Source organism: Saccostrea cucullata, unplaced genomic scaffold, assembly GCF_032062105.1.
Source record: "Saccostrea cucullata isolate Sc308-1 unplaced genomic scaffold, CSIRO_AGI_Scuc_v1 ctg8549, whole genome shotgun sequence".
In the NCBI taxonomy this organism is placed as follows: Eukaryota; Metazoa; Mollusca; class Bivalvia; order Ostreida; family Ostreidae; genus Saccostrea; species Saccostrea cuccullata.
The window spans coordinates 22,501-35,614 of NW_026928885.1; the positions used below are offsets into that span (position 1 = coordinate 22,501).

Consider the following 13,114-nt stretch of genomic DNA (forward strand, 5'->3'; position numbering starts at 1 on the left):
GAGACAAGTTTCTGGTTTCTGATCACACTTCATGTTGCTTGCCACCATATTTTACCTTGAAAAGGGCAAATAACTCTTTTTATAACAATTTATAGTATATCGAACCTGAACCAGTATTAAAAAAAATACCACCATATGTATTGTGAAGAACGAAATCGGAATACACCGGTTAACCAGTGATATTGCGCAGCACTTAGAAATACATAAACAGATTGGGCAGGAGGCAAAGTCTAGATATAAGCCAGCTCCTCAAATGTTAAATATATGTCACTTGTTTTTGGACCTATTTATGTCCATAGATCTAGTAAATTTTTTTTTAGAATTATTAACTCTTTGCCCCTTGCGCGGTCTGTGACGTAATAGTAGCATTACATTTGTTAACTTTTGATGACGTTATCCTTTTCCCCGCAGCGCACTTGCGATTACGTGCTGAAAAGATGTGATTTTGTGGATGCATTTGCACAGTGTATAATGAGCAACTGTTGCCGTATATATCGCCCTAATATTTATACAATCATCTGTAAAATGAATTCAAGTATTTTGATGATTTAATCCTGTTTATTTTGATTAAATAATTCTTTTATGTGGACTTTACAGACTTGATATATTTATCATAGTCTACAGGTAATTTATTATGAATTTTAAATCTTAATCGAAAACTTCGTTCAAAAAATTTGTTTGAGTTCCATTCAGGGTGTATTTTGTATGCTCTTGTTAAAATTACAGACAGCAACAAATCCAAAAACCTTTTTTTATTATTTCTTCAGTCACATGCATTACCATTTATTGAAACTTGCAGAACTTTTTAATTATGAATAAAATAGAAATGAGGTCTAGTAGGAAAGGATTATCACTTGAGAAAAATTTTAAAAATTTAATTTAATATATATTTTTAGGACAAAAAGGATTTGGAGGTTTAAGCACATTTAACTTAATTTATTTGTTCTTGGGTTGTTTTTTTTTAAATTAATAAATATTGTTGAAATATTAGAATATCGCTTAATTTCTATTCAACAATGCAATAGCCCATTGTAGATGGAAAACATTAAAATTTTTAAAATACATGTTATAAAATTTAACTGATCACATCTTGTTATTAATATTTTGTTTGATATACGGATGAAATACTGCCATGGGACTCGGCATTTAAATAATCAGTCTTAAATTAGCCATATATATCTAAACCTTGATAGCCAGGGGTTTCTGATCCAAAATCTACTCTAGTGCATGGTGGAGATGTGAAGCGTATCGGAACCCCTTGGCTATAGCGAAGACTGCAGAATCTTTACACCTACAGGTACATTTGGGCTACTAAAAAAAATCAGCACGTTTAACAATAAAGAAAAAACTCGGGAGTGATGGGGCTGTAGGCGAATTTGCAATAAATAAATAAAAAAGAAAAGAAAAACATCGAAAAGAAGTTTTTCTTTGTAATGGTATTTTTACACATTTTCAATAAACAATAGAATAGTTTACAAACGAGTCCAAGAATTCCTCGGACGGAGCGATCAGTACTCGACATTTTCCCGATGTTGTCCTATAAGTATTCCGATTATTTGTGGAGCAAATATGACAGTACTATTAAAAATGTTTCTATGAAAATGCAGTAATTGTAGCTGTATTTATTGAGAAATATAGAAAGCATTTCCTCAATTTTCCAAGGGTTGCCATCAGATTTCTTGATTTTTTGACACGATGAACTTTATGAGCATGCAGGTTCGATGTACACGAAAACCTGTCTACGTTAATTAGGAAATTGACGTATTCACATCAATTTATTCAAACTTGCAAAAAAAAGTCTAATTAATAGCATGATAAACATTGAGATTAATCAATTACTCAGGATCTATCAGGAGTAAATACGTAGTGGATATATATACAATTTTTTCACTACATGTATATACATTTGCGATAGCCCATGCTATTACTATAGTATTAAGAAATACAAGTTAACGACAGAAAAAAAAAATAATTGATTCTGTTTGTGAAAGATATACAATTGATTGTGTTTGTAAAAGATATACAATTCTGACCGAAATAAATGTTCATATAAATCAGACATGCAGGAGAATAAACAGATTATCTCAATGTTTTGACTGCATACTTTTTTTCAGATTATTTATATTCTACTTTTGATTTCCAACAAAACATAATTTACTGACAATTTATAGTTTTATTTCCGATATTAATTGCAGAGTAAATTTCAGGAAAATAAACTGTGACCGAAGACTTTCTTAATTGAAAATTGAAATTATTATCTTTGAACAATACCGGCAAATCATTGACATCAAAAGCTTTATTTTCTTAAAAAAACATGGATGTCAAATTGAGATCAGTTTCATGTTTGTCGGACATCACTGACATGATATAGTTAAAGTGTAGCTGATTTTCTTTTTCATTGATCGATTTTTCATAAACTTGGTAGACAAGATCAATACCCCCCCCCCCCAAAAAAAAATGTATGAAATGCTAAGCATTCCTGTGGTAAAATGCTAATTACCGTATATGTTTCTGAGCTATAAAAACAATGGTATCATATGAGGTTTTCAGATAACGGGGGTTCAAAACTCTGTGTCCGACTTATAGGCAAGCTATAAAAACAATGGTATCATATGAGGTCAGTCCTTCTGAAATATAAGCTTATTAAATACAACCGACTTATAGGCGGACCTACTTATAGGCGAGTATATACGGTATATAATATATATAATATAATCAGTCCCTTTATTTAACAAGCTAGCTGTTGATCGAAGAAAAAAAATGCCGGAAATACTGAATGTAATAATATGATTCCGGAGATGAAATGCGGAGAATAAATTAGATCGCTGTTGGTCAAATATGTAACCCCCCCCCCCCCGCCGAAAGAATGAAGTTTTAATCGTCCAAATGCAATGCTCCTCATTAATGCATCTACATGGTACATGTATTTACCAGCTGTACGACCCTTTGAAAACAATCACGAGTTAACTGTCCATACACAAGTGCATGGATGTCAAAAGTATTTTTTGTGTATAACATAAACATATAGTTGGTTGAAGAATCCAATCAGATCACACCGCCGTCCTCTTCTTGAGAGTTACTTCGCCAATTAAAATTTTTCAAAACTTATTTTTAAAGTATGCAGTGTTGACATACATGAACCTACAGAGTATATAGGTTTTCTTAAACATGTGAAAGTGACTGATAAGTGAATATTTTCAAATAATATACTGACGATATGAACGTACTCAGAGCGGATATATTCATATAAGGAAATATTCCTATAAAGGACTATATATCTACTGATAAAACTAATCAGTAGACATAATTCTTTCAACCATGCCCCCTCTGAGAATGAGACAGGGTATACTGTTTTACACTTGTGTTTTTTTCCCGTCCGTCTTGCTATGTGTCTGGCCGTAACAAAGTTTTTGGTCGTCTGTCCATAACAAAGTTTTTGGTCGCAGTTTTCTCATCAAGACAGTGCGCAGTACTCATTACAGGTGCTTAAAATTTTAGCATGTACTCGTCACTGTGGCATGCCAAATGGTGGTTTCATTTTTGTTAAAATCTGATGTCAACTTCCTGTATTACCGTGCGTCTGTCAGCACCAAATATACATGTAACATTTTTTCATCGCATTTTTCTAAGCAGCTACTCATCGCAGATTTTGTAAATTTTAGCACAATCTTTGTTGAGACATGTCATATAGTGGTAGCGCAGTGGATTTTAAAAAGATATCAAACAAGTATTCAGTATACTTTAAAATTTTCCCGAATATCTTGTTTTATGTATACATGTATACGTATATGTTAAGAAATCAAGATACACGATCGAGTACGTGTGACACTTTTTTTTCACAATATCGGAAACGTTAACTTAATAATGAAAGCAACTTCTTTTTTAACATGATATTGCCGTTCCTTTATTCTGTTTCATTTGATTTGTGTATGTGTATTTTTTTTTATTGCTGTGTATAATGTGTAAGGTGGGAAAATAATCAGTTTTTACGAATTTGAATTCAAATAGGACAACAAATAAGACAACATGAGACTACATGTAACATAAGATTACATGTAAACTGGGACAAAGCTATATTCTATGAACAAACTTCTTTTCTCTACGGTTGTATGACAGAGAATGTATAAACTTAATAATTCTTTTGTAATTTTACACGCTCCTTCTGTCGATTTCTGCACTGGTTTTTATCAAACATAAAAAAAATCATTCGTTAAGTTCGATAAATTCTGAATCAATAGTCCCTTCTCACACAAGCTAGATAGAGTGACTTCCACATCACCGAAACAAGTGGATCAAGTGGTGAGCTGATTTAGCGTAAAAAGAAAGACCTTAATTTGTCTCGCATTCCAAGTTTCGTCAAATAAATCGAACGGTTTGGACATATCAAATTGAGGGAAAATATTATTATTTGCGAAAGATATCAGAATGGAATTACAAAATTTATAATCTATTCATTTATTATCATCCCATCAAACTTTACGCGTTATAAGAGCAGAAAACGTCAAAAACAAAAATTGCGTTAAAGTGCGTGATTGCGGGGCAAAGGTATATGCGTTAAAATGCGTGATTGCGGGGCAACGGTATATGCGTTAAAATGCGTGATTGCGGGGATGGGGGTTAAAACCAACTGAACATTTTAAAAATTATCTTAAACTGACACATCCAACAAGTGTCCCATTTAACGGTGATAATTTAATTATGATAATTATCCGCTCCAACTTACCATCAAACCACCAGCCATGAAGAGATTTGTACACACTGTAGGCCGTCTCACAGCTGTTACATTTAATGTACACACACCCCTGTAAAACAAAGGATACAGTGTTAAATCTAATGTACACACACCCCTGTAAAACAAAGGATACAGTGCTACATTTGATTAACTTCTATCGTACACTATAAAGTGCTTTTGGGGAAAAAGTAACGTCATATTTCTATGACAGGAACATTAAGTGTATGTTCCACAATTCAGTAAGTGGTAAAGAGTTCAGGTGCTGCAGTGAATTACCTCCTTCGAGTTGGAGTCCACATAGATATGGAGAATTCCCATAATTCCTTTGCACTTTTCCAATATGGCATCCTGAACATTCACTTCCCAATCCTCGTCTGTTTCCCTGGCAACAAAAACAGAACAATTTAGAAGAACCCTTGTTAGGGAAGCTCAGAGCTTTTATGATTCATTTCTCCGAAGAATTCGACAAAACATATGGAAACTTTTAATGAAAATGATGATGAAAATCTTAAATCCTAGTGCTAGAGTATCTGGGATTAAGATCAGAGACTCACATTTCTGCATCAAACATGTTTCTGATTTTCAGACACGGGGTAGGGCTATAGGGCAGGGCCCCTCCACCACCTGACGATGCGTTGTTCTCACCAAACGCTGAAATTATAAAGTTGTTCAAACAAAATGAATGAACATTTCTGTAAAGACAAAATTCTAAACAGTAACCTTAATTTCTGATTCATTCTACATTATTATCAAACACAGCAGAAAATTTTTACTAAATTTCCAATGTAAAATCTGACTTAAAGGAAGTCACAGGCAATTGGAATTTTGGTTTTGTTTTTTTTGTTTTTTTTTTTTTTTTTTTGTAAGCAAGATTAGTTACGCCAAAAAAAAAAAATTCTTGGTTCTCAGGCCCTCCCTTATCTCTTCCAAGGGTGCCTAATTAACCCTTTTTATTGCTAAATCAATAAAAGAACAACAAATCACCTCCCTCATCATTATTTGAGGTTTTTTACAATGTAAAAAGCAGCCTCATCATATTTTGGGGGCAATAAAAAGTATTCTTTTTAAAAATGCCTCCCTCCCTCATCATATTTCTTGACAAGAGGCCTAGGGGCCACAGTGCTCACCTGAGCACATCGGACTTGAATTTACTCCCCCCCCCCCTCCAGGCGTTCATCATTTGAACAAACTAGAATCTACACTACCTGAGGATGATTCCATATACATATCACTAATCATAGTTTTGAAGTACTTGAAAAGAAGATTTTAAAAGGTTTCCCTATATATCCCTATGTAAAACTTGGGTCGGCCATTTTGGCCCCACCCTAGCCCCAGGGGTCATGATTTGAACAAATTTGAATCTACACTACCTGAGGATGATTCCACATGAGTTTCATCTTTCCATGCGCAGTGGTTCTGGAGAAGAAGATTTTTAAAGATTTTTCTTATATATTCCTATGTAAAACTTGGGTCGGCCATTTTGGCCCCACCCTTGCCCCGGGGGTCATGATTTGAACAAACTTGAATCTACACTACCTGAGGATGATTCCACATGAGTTTCATCTTTCCTGGCCCAGTGGTTCTGGAGAAGAAGATTTTTAAAGATTTTTCTTATATATTTATGTAAAACTATGCCATTAATTTTTAACACAATTCATTCCACATTAGTTTATCTTTCCTGGCCCAGTGGTTCTGGAAGAAAAGATTTTTCCTATATATTCCTATGTGGCCGGGGGTCATGATTTGAACAAACTTGAATCTACATTTGAACTGGAGAAGAAGATTTTTAAAGATTTTTCCTATATATTCCTATGTAAAACTTGGGTCGGCCATTTTCTTGCCCCGGGGGTCATGATTTGAACAAACTTGAATCTACACTACCTGAGGATGCTTCCACAAGTTTCATTTTTTGGCCCAGCGGTCTGGAGAAGAAGATTTTTTAAAAATGCCATTAATTTTTAACAAATTCATGATTATCTCCCCTTGGAAAAGGGCGTGGGCAAGGATACTCTGTGCCAAGTTTGGTTGAAATTGGCCCAGTGGTTCTTGAGGAGAAGATGAAAATGTGAAAAGTTTACACCGACGCCGACGACGACGACAGACAACGGACAAATTTTTATCAGAAAACCTCACTTGAGCCTTCGGCTCAGGTGAGCTAAAAAAAGGCCAGAGAACCAAGGAATTAACTTTGCATGGCCTTATATAAGGAACATAGAGAGATGTTTTCTAAATGGGACTAATAAAAAAATCCTTCTAAATGAGATTTATTTTCCAGTGAATTAACTGGTGCTTACTGTACAGCTAAAACATATTTTTAAGCAAAACAGAGGAGCAAAAACTAGAGTCGAGCTCGTTGCAAAGCAACGAGTAGGTCTTCCGTCATGTTTGACCGGAAGTTACTTTCATTTGAAAAAAAAATAAATAATGAAGTCGAAAAATGGTTTAATCCTCCAAATCTATATTCATTTTTGCAAAATCAAGCCATTTTTGGCAACTTCCGGTTTGATCGGAAGTACCGTCATCGGACGGAAAATTAAGATTTAAGCTTCCAGTGACATATGATATCCAAAAACCTGTCAAGAACAACAAAAATTGCAATTTTTGACTACTTCCGGTTTGACCGGAAGTGACGTCCCCGAACGTATTTTGACAACCTCATTAGATAAAGCTTGACATTTTGAACAACTTCGCTTATTTGATGTATTATAAATTCTCAATACTTTTTGAGATATTAAACAAAAACTTTCAAGGGCCCTAGATCCCTAATTTTAGGGGCCAGCCCCTTTTTAATGATTTCAAATGAAAGCGCTTGTAATTATGCACAACTTTTATTCAACATGTCTTAACAAAATATTTTTAGTTTTCAAGATAAAAAGGAAAATATCTGTAAATTTTCGCTCTTTTAGGCGTTCTAATTTTTGACCCCTATATAGCGCCATTTTGAATGCAAAAATCGAAAAACAAAAACCGATGTGCACAACTTCAATCCTTCTGTTATCTAAAACAAGTAAAATTTCTGCTCCAGCTTTTGTGGTCTCTGAGCCTTTATCCGGAAACGAAAGCCTATGATTTTTCGTTTAAAGGGGAATAACTCAAAACCGGAAGTGACTTTTTGAAATTTTAGTCATCATTCTGATAGAGTTTATAAACGTCTATAACCTCTGAAAATTTGAGCGAAATCCGTTGAGAAATGAGTGAGATATGAGGCCTCAAAGTTGGCGTCTAGGAAGTAGAAGAAAAAAAAAAGAATAATAATCTTTACCAACAGAATCAGTAGAAGGTCTTCCGTTGGAAACGGAAGACCTTAATAAAGATATATGAAAATTGTTGACTTTACCTTGACCCTGCCAGTATTTTCCTCCATTGGAGCAAGCCTACAAGGAAAAAGATTTAATCAGTTACCACATGCACTGTAATTACTGAGTTTTGTTTTAGTTCATCTAAGTTATTCACATTCTACCTAGAGTCACACTAGTCACACTAACAGCGAAACCTAACTAATCCGACAGGCAATGGAAGTCAAATTTTGTGACGGAATAGACAGGATGTCAGATTGCACCGTGTAAAAGAGCATGAAAAACATTAAAATGAGAATGAAATTTAATGTCAGAATTCACAGTGTGACGGATTGCACAGATTTTACTGTATACGAGTTTTTCTCAACAAAGTTTTTTTTTTTTTTGCACAAGACAGAAAGTTGCTTTGGGCTTACCGAAAGCAATTTCCACAATAATCTTACCAGAAGCCACCTCCAAACTTATCTTATCAGGGAACCACCTACAGACTTATCTTACCAAGGAACCACCTATAGACTTATCTTACCAAGGAACCACCTACAGACTTATCTTACCAGGGAACCACCTACAGACTTATCTTACCAGGGAACCACCTATAGACTTATCTTACCAAGGAACCACCTACAGACTTATCTTACCAGGGAACCACCTGTAGACTTATCTTACCAGGGAACCACCTATAGACTTATATTACCAGGGAACCACCTATAGACTTATATTACCAGGGAACCACCTACAGACTTATCTTACCAGGGAACCACCTACAGACTTATCTTACAAGGGAACCACCTACAGACTTATCTTTACCAGGGAACCACCTACAGACTTATCTTACCAGGAACCACCTCCAAACTTATCTTACAAGGGAACCACCTACAGACTTATCTTTACCAGGGAACCACCTACAGACTTATCTTACCAGGAAACCACCTACAGACTTATCTTACCAGGGAACCACCTATAGACTTATCTTACCAGGAACCACCTACAAACTTATCTTACCAGGGAACCACCTACAGAGTTATCTTACCAGGGAACCACTTATAGACTTATCTTACCAGGGAACCACCTACAGACTTATCTTACCAGGGAACCACCTATAGACTTATCTTACCAGGGAACCACCTACAGACTTATCTTACCAGGGAACCACCTATAGACTTATCTTACCAGGGAACCACCTACAGACTTATCTTACCAGGGACCACCTATAGCCTTATCTTACCAGGGACCACTTATAGACTTATCTTACCAGGGAACCACCTTTAGACTTATCTTACCAGGACACCACCTCCAGATTTATCTTACCAGAAGCCACTTATAGACCTAACTTACCAGGAGCCACCTCCATATATAACTTACCGGGAGCCACTTCCAGACTAAGAAATCCTCCCCCTGGACTGTCTGGTTCTCGATTCGGATTCTCGACTCGTTCGCCTCGATAAACTTCACGGCTTTTTCCCAGCGGGGCCTCAGCTTCTGTCTAAATATAGAACTACGAATATGATATATCAATACTGTAAATAAAAGTTGTCATGATAAATGAAAAATTAGTAATGCAATGTAAAGCAGAGATGCTAGATCTACATGTATATGCAGTTTTTAGTTTAATATAGACACATTATCAACAACACATGGCTGGAAAACAAATGTCTGGGATCTTTCTTTTTTAAACATATTCAGATAATCCATCTCTGTGTACCTCTGAAAGATAAAAAATAATTCTGTAAAAAAATTGGGGCTGACCGCTGACTTTCATACCTTTGTTTTGGTGGTAACAGCTGACCGCTGACTTTCCAACCTTTGTTTTAAGATAACAGATGACTGCTAACTTACATACCTTCGTTTTTTTTTTTATAACAGCTGACCGCGTTTATACCTTTGTTTTTATGGTAACAGCTGATAATGGACTTTCATACCTTTGTTTTGGTGGTAACAGCTGACCGCTGACTTTCCTACCTTTGTTTTGAGATAATGGCTTACCACTGACTTTCATACCTTTGTTTTAAGATAACAGCTGACAGCCGACTTTCATACCTTTGTTTTGGTGGTAACAGCTGACTTTCTTACCTTTGTTTCGGTGGTAACAGCTGACCACTGACTTTCTTACCTTTGTTTTGGTGGTAACAGCTGATCTCAGACTTTCATACCTTTGTTTTGGTGGTAACAGCTGATCTCAGACTTTCTTACCTTTGTTTTGGTGGTAACAGCTGATCTCAGACTTTCATACCTTTGTTTTGGTGGTAACAGCTGATCTGGGATTTTCATACCTTTGTTTCGGTGGTAACAGCTGATCTCGGACTTTCATACCTTTGTTTTGGTGGTAACAGCTGATCTCGGACTTTCATACCTTTGTTTTGGTGGTAACAGCTGATCTTGGACTTTCATACCTTTGTTTCGGTGGTAACAGCTGATCTCGGACATGGGAAACAGCAATAAATTCTGGATGTCTGTTGTTCTCCTGGTGTAGTTCATAATTATCCTTCACTAAATCTGCAAAGAATAACCAGAATTAGGCAAATTCAGTTCCTCCAGTTGATGACTTTCTCTGTCTACACATACCTAATGGCTAAGATTTTCTCTTGGTACACGTAACTATTATTATTCTCTTCACACTCACCTGCAATTTTCTCTCTTTTTACATATACCTAATGTGATTCTCTCTTGATATACATACCTAATGTGATTCTCTCTTTATATACTTACCTATGATTCTCTCTTTTTACATATACCTAATATGATTCTCTCTTTTTACATATACCTAATATGATTCTCTCTTTTTACATATACCTAATATGATTCTCTCTTTTTACATATACCTAATGTGATTCTCTCTTTTTACATATACCTAATGTGATTCTCTCTTTTTACATATACCTAATGTGATTCTCTCTTTTTACATATACCTAATGTGATTCTCTCTCTATATACTTACCTATGATTCTCTCTTTTCACATATACCTAATGTGATTCTCTCTTTATATACATACCTATGATTTTCTCCACCAGCTCAAACACACACTTCTGTTCCCGTTCCACTTGACCTCTGTGGTAGCGCCAGCTGAAGAACCCAACTATCACCACTCCTACACCTGTAGTCAAAATCAAAGTACTGAAAGTACTGTACATACAATACCCCACAATCACCACTCTTACACCTGTAGTCAAAATCATAGTACTGAAAGTACTGTACATACAATACCCCACAATCACCACTCTTACACCTGTAGTCAAAATCACAGTACTGAAAGTACTGTACATACAATAACCCACAATAGCTAATTTTTTTTTATTGCAAATAAGACATAGGACGATTTATAATTAAAAAGAATGATTTTTATGTTTTAGACTTATAAATATGAAGAAGGATGTTTTAGTGTTACAAATAAAAAGTAGGACTTTCATGTTTTAGACTTACAAATCAGACATGGGATTTTCATGTTTTAGATTACAACTCAGACGTAGGATTTTATAATTTCAGACTTACAACTCAGAAGTAAGATTTTCATGTTCTAGACTTACAAATAAGAAGGAGGATGAGTCCAAAGAGGATTTTTTCCATGGATCTCCAGACCCTTGTGATCAGACCCCGGTCCGGATCAGTCTGGAGGTGGGATATTTGGTCCTCAGTCAGCGGCGTTTTTCCTGTATCGGCCTCAACAAGTTTTTTCTTTTCATCATATGCTCTGAAATAGTGATCAAAAGTTATCAAAAATTTTGATAAGCAAGAAAAATTTACAAAAAGTTGTAAACAGACCAAAACAAGCATCATTTTTTTAATGACTTGTGGATTTAATTGTATCTTGTTAATTACAGACAGGCATTTGTAATGAATGAATTTAAAATATACCTATCTGTGATCAATATATAATTTAGAACTTTAACAATTTAAGTAAGTTAGCAAAAATCAAAGTCACATAGATATGTGACTAATTTAGAAGGTGGAGCTTTTTAAAATACTTCTTCCTTCATAGTTTGAGTGAAAAGAGATCCAGCCACTCTGGTATTTGCTTTATACCACTAGAAATATTTCTCATGTTGTGACAAACACTATCTAGTCAACAAAACAGCAGATTATCATTGAAATCTATGTGTGATGACACATTAGGTATTACTTTATGAAAACATCTAACCTGAAAGGCTTTAATTCAATTTATAACATTTAGTTACAATGGAACTGGAAGAGAGACTACAGCCTTCACTCTGTTAAATCTGAGGTTTGAGAGATCCTGAATTAAACCATGGAAAAATGTACCAAGAGATTCTGTCCAAAGTTTTACTGATTTTTTAGGTGTTTTTTTTTGTTTTTTTTTTGTCCCCATTTGATTTACACTTCTTTCACCTTTGCTACAAGTGAGTAAATTTAAAATGAGGTGAATTTGAGAAAGCCAGCATTATCTCTCAGCACCAACTTGTCCAGACAAATCTAAATCTGGGCAAAATTATTTGCCAGATTGAAAGGGCAAAAAATATTTGGGGGGGGGGAGGGGGGGGGTGACACAGTAGTCCTGACTGTACCTGATGCCCCATTTAGGATTAAGTAGGATCAGCTCTTTTGCCTTCCTCATTTCCTGAAAATTAAAGAGTACTTCATGTATTTATCATGTATTTATCTTCCATTATATGCAACTGAAAAAAACAAATTAATTGTGTCTTTCATGCTTCATCTTTAATAGATTTTCATCCTGGAACAGTAGCTTAGATTGGACATCTTTAAGAGTCTTACATATTGATATACTTTTAATTTTTGGCCTTCAGAGAATAGTATAAGTAAACATAATTTGCTTGATTTTCTACTTTTTTCATTCTGTTAGTAAAGTGCACGCATGAAAAAAACATAGGTAATCAGAGATTACAGAGCTCACCTCAACGAATGTTGTCTTTAAGTAAGGCAAAGTCACACAATTAACCAACAAAAAGTGCACATTCCAATTGAAAAAGAAAATATTTAAGCAATTTTAATTTGATACTTTGAAATAGACCTACATAACAAATTTAAACTAGTTCTTCTTCATGAAAATGTAATCAAAATCCAGCATCTGAAGCAAATTTGAGATTTTTCATCTCTTGATGCAACATTTGTGCA

General features: G+C 35.0%; 1 protein-coding gene across 1 annotated transcript in view; it reads right to left on the reverse strand.

The window, feature by feature from the left end:
- LOC134279027 (inner nuclear membrane protein Man1-like) overlaps positions 1 to 12,599 on the reverse strand; it is a gene marked incomplete at its 5' end in the record, with an annotated part of 15,810 nt that extends 3,211 nt beyond the window's left edge. Inside the window, 9 exons of the mRNA XM_062761363.1 lie at positions 4,724 to 4,802; positions 5,009 to 5,114; positions 5,287 to 5,383; positions 8,070 to 8,106; positions 9,391 to 9,511; positions 10,419 to 10,521; positions 11,019 to 11,120; positions 11,551 to 11,714; positions 12,547 to 12,599. Of these exons, the coding sequence (XP_062617347.1) occupies positions 4,724 to 4,802; positions 5,009 to 5,114; positions 5,287 to 5,383; positions 8,070 to 8,106; positions 9,391 to 9,511; positions 10,419 to 10,521; positions 11,019 to 11,120; positions 11,551 to 11,714; positions 12,547 to 12,599 (862 nt within the window). The remainder of the gene's footprint in view (positions 1 to 4,723; positions 4,803 to 5,008; positions 5,115 to 5,286; positions 5,384 to 8,069; positions 8,107 to 9,390; positions 9,512 to 10,418; positions 10,522 to 11,018; positions 11,121 to 11,550; positions 11,715 to 12,546) is intronic.
- Positions 12,600 to 13,114: the final 515 nt, after the last annotated feature.